Source organism: Camellia sinensis, chromosome 5 (assembly GCF_055761805.1).
Source record: "Camellia sinensis isolate YWXY chromosome 5, ASM5576180v1, whole genome shotgun sequence".
Classification (NCBI taxonomy): domain Eukaryota; kingdom Viridiplantae; phylum Streptophyta; class Magnoliopsida; order Ericales; family Theaceae; genus Camellia; species Camellia sinensis.
In genome coordinates this window covers 186,847,974-186,850,035 of record NC_138965.1, presented here as the reverse complement: position 1 = coordinate 186,850,035, position 2,062 = coordinate 186,847,974, and the positions used below count along the sequence as shown (strand labels likewise).

Below are 2,062 nucleotides of genomic sequence, written 5' to 3'. Positions count from 1 at the left end.
TAATAATTGATAGCACAGTATTGGCGGGTGTGCTTTTTTTATTTTTTGTTTGGTTTTAGTTGATAGTAGGGTGCTTGCAGACATGTTCGAATTTTTTTTTTTTAATTGATTGCAAGGCACTGGCAGGTGTGTTAATTTATTTGTTCCAAAGATTTAATTTATAGCAGCGCAATGGCAGGTGTGTTTTTTAGTTGATTTGTTTCGTTTTAATTGCTAATAGGGTACTTACGAGTGTATATACAATGGATGAACCTGAAAGTAGTAGGCATAAACAGGTCAATATTGAAATTGATGATCAATTTGCTCCGGATGGCAAGGATGATGTTGTTAATGTGAAAGAAGGGTTAGCTTCCCAAACCTATGATAGTTTATGAATGCTTACTAAGGAAGATGTGTTGCAAATAAAATTTAATTCAGAGGATGATGCTTATACTTTCTACAATGCATACGCTAAGGTCATCGGTTTTAGCGTACGAAGAAATAGAAAAAAAATTAGTGGAGACAACAAATTTGTAGAGAGTAGGAAATGGGTTTGTTCAAGGGAAGGTGTAAGAGAAAAGAAATACTTGCAACGTGTGGAACGGGTAAGAACTCCTAGGGCCGAAACTAAACTTTTTTGTAGTGCCACATTTCGCATGCGTTATAACAAGACAGATAAGAAATATGTTGTGACCCACTTTGTAGGGGAACACAACCATCCCTTGGCAGCACCACACTGCGTCCCTTTTCTTTGGTCGCATAGGTTTGTAACAAGTACAGACCAAGCTCAAGCAAAGGCCATGCGCAATGTGGGTATGAAAATGAGTCAGATCATGGATTTTTTGGTCCACCAGTCAGGGGGTTATGAGAAGGTGGGCTTCATTCACAGAGATTTGCACAATCAATTCCAAGCTGAGCGCAAAGTACAACTCGCAGAAGGTGATGCGAAGGCTGCGTTAGGATACTTATCAGCTAAATTAGATGCAGATCTATTATTTTTTTTCAAATACAACGTCGATAAGGACAACCAGTTGGACAAGGACAACCAGTTGGACAAGATTTTCTGGGCAGATTGTAGGTCTCGAATGGATTATGCTGCATTTGGTGATGTATTGGTATTTGATACAACTTATTGTACAAATGCATATAAGAAGCCATTTGTAATTCTAGCTGGCGTGAGTAACCATTTTATGACAACTATATTCGGATGTGCTTTGTTGCCTGATGAGACAGTGGAGACATACACGTGGGTGTTGGAAATTTTAATGGAGGCCATGGATGGTAAAAGACCCATCTTCGTTGTAACAAATGGTGATAGGGCAATGCGTCAGGCAATCAAAAGAGTTATTCCAAACTACAGACATCGTTTATGTTCTTGGCATCAGGAAATGTGCAGTTGTAGCTGATTTCTATCATTAATGGATTAAGTGCATGTTGTATTGTCTACAATCTCCCCTGCTTACATGTGCAAATACTTGTAAAAGCTTGATCAGTAATAGTGGTTGCCCGTGTTTGGGCTAGTTGTTGCAAGAATGACATCTTGTTCAATCACTCAACTCAACTCGACTGACCTGGGAAAGCTTAATAATGACTAGTTGGTTGGCTAGATAGCATCTTGTTTATGTCTATATATAATTTGCTAGTTTGAGATTAAGATTTTCTTTTTCCTTTTTATTTTTTTAATAGAAAATAATAACTAATTAATTTGACTATCTTATATGGCATATAGCATGCATAACTGTCCCCTTGTAATCGTTGATTCTATTTTTTGCAGGTGTATTCTTTGACACTTATGGGGAGTATTATGAAGATATGAGACAGTTCCACCAACATCTTCCTTCATTGTTAAAACCTGGTGGGATCTACTCATTTTTTAATGGCCTTTGTGGAGGTAATGCCTTTTTTCATGTTGTTTACTATCAGTTGTTTTTTCTAGTTTCCCTTGATCTTCAACATGTTTAATCAGTGGACAAGCCAGTACATTGTACTGATCATATTTCAAGTTTAGATGGTTAGGAAAGTTATGGGAAATTATCCTTGAGAGATCTTGTGCTCTCTTATGGTTGTTTTGTAGTGTATGACC

General features: G+C 37.3%; 1 protein-coding gene across 1 annotated transcript; it reads left to right on the top strand.

Moving 5' to 3' along the window:
- Nucleotides 1-242: 242 nt before the first annotated feature.
- Nucleotides 243-1,385, top strand: LOC114309886 (protein FAR1-RELATED SEQUENCE 5-like). Its single transcript, XM_028255763.2, has 2 exons — nt 243-343; nt 743-1,385. The coding sequence occupies exons 1-2, from the start codon at nt 243-245 to the stop codon at nt 1,383-1,385; spliced, it is 744 nt and encodes a 247-aa protein (XP_028111564.2).
- Nucleotides 1,386-2,062: the final 677 nt, after the last annotated feature.

Excerpts from the sequence above, each read along its gene's own strand:
- LOC114309886 (XM_028255763.2), top strand. The coding sequence starts at position 243 with ATGGATGAACCTGAAAGTAGTAGGCATAAACAGGTCAATATTGAAATT. Across the intron at positions 344-742 it reads GTTGTTAATGTGAAAGAAGG|GTTTGTAACAAGTACAGACC; the intron begins GTTAGCTTCCCA and ends TTGGTCGCATAG.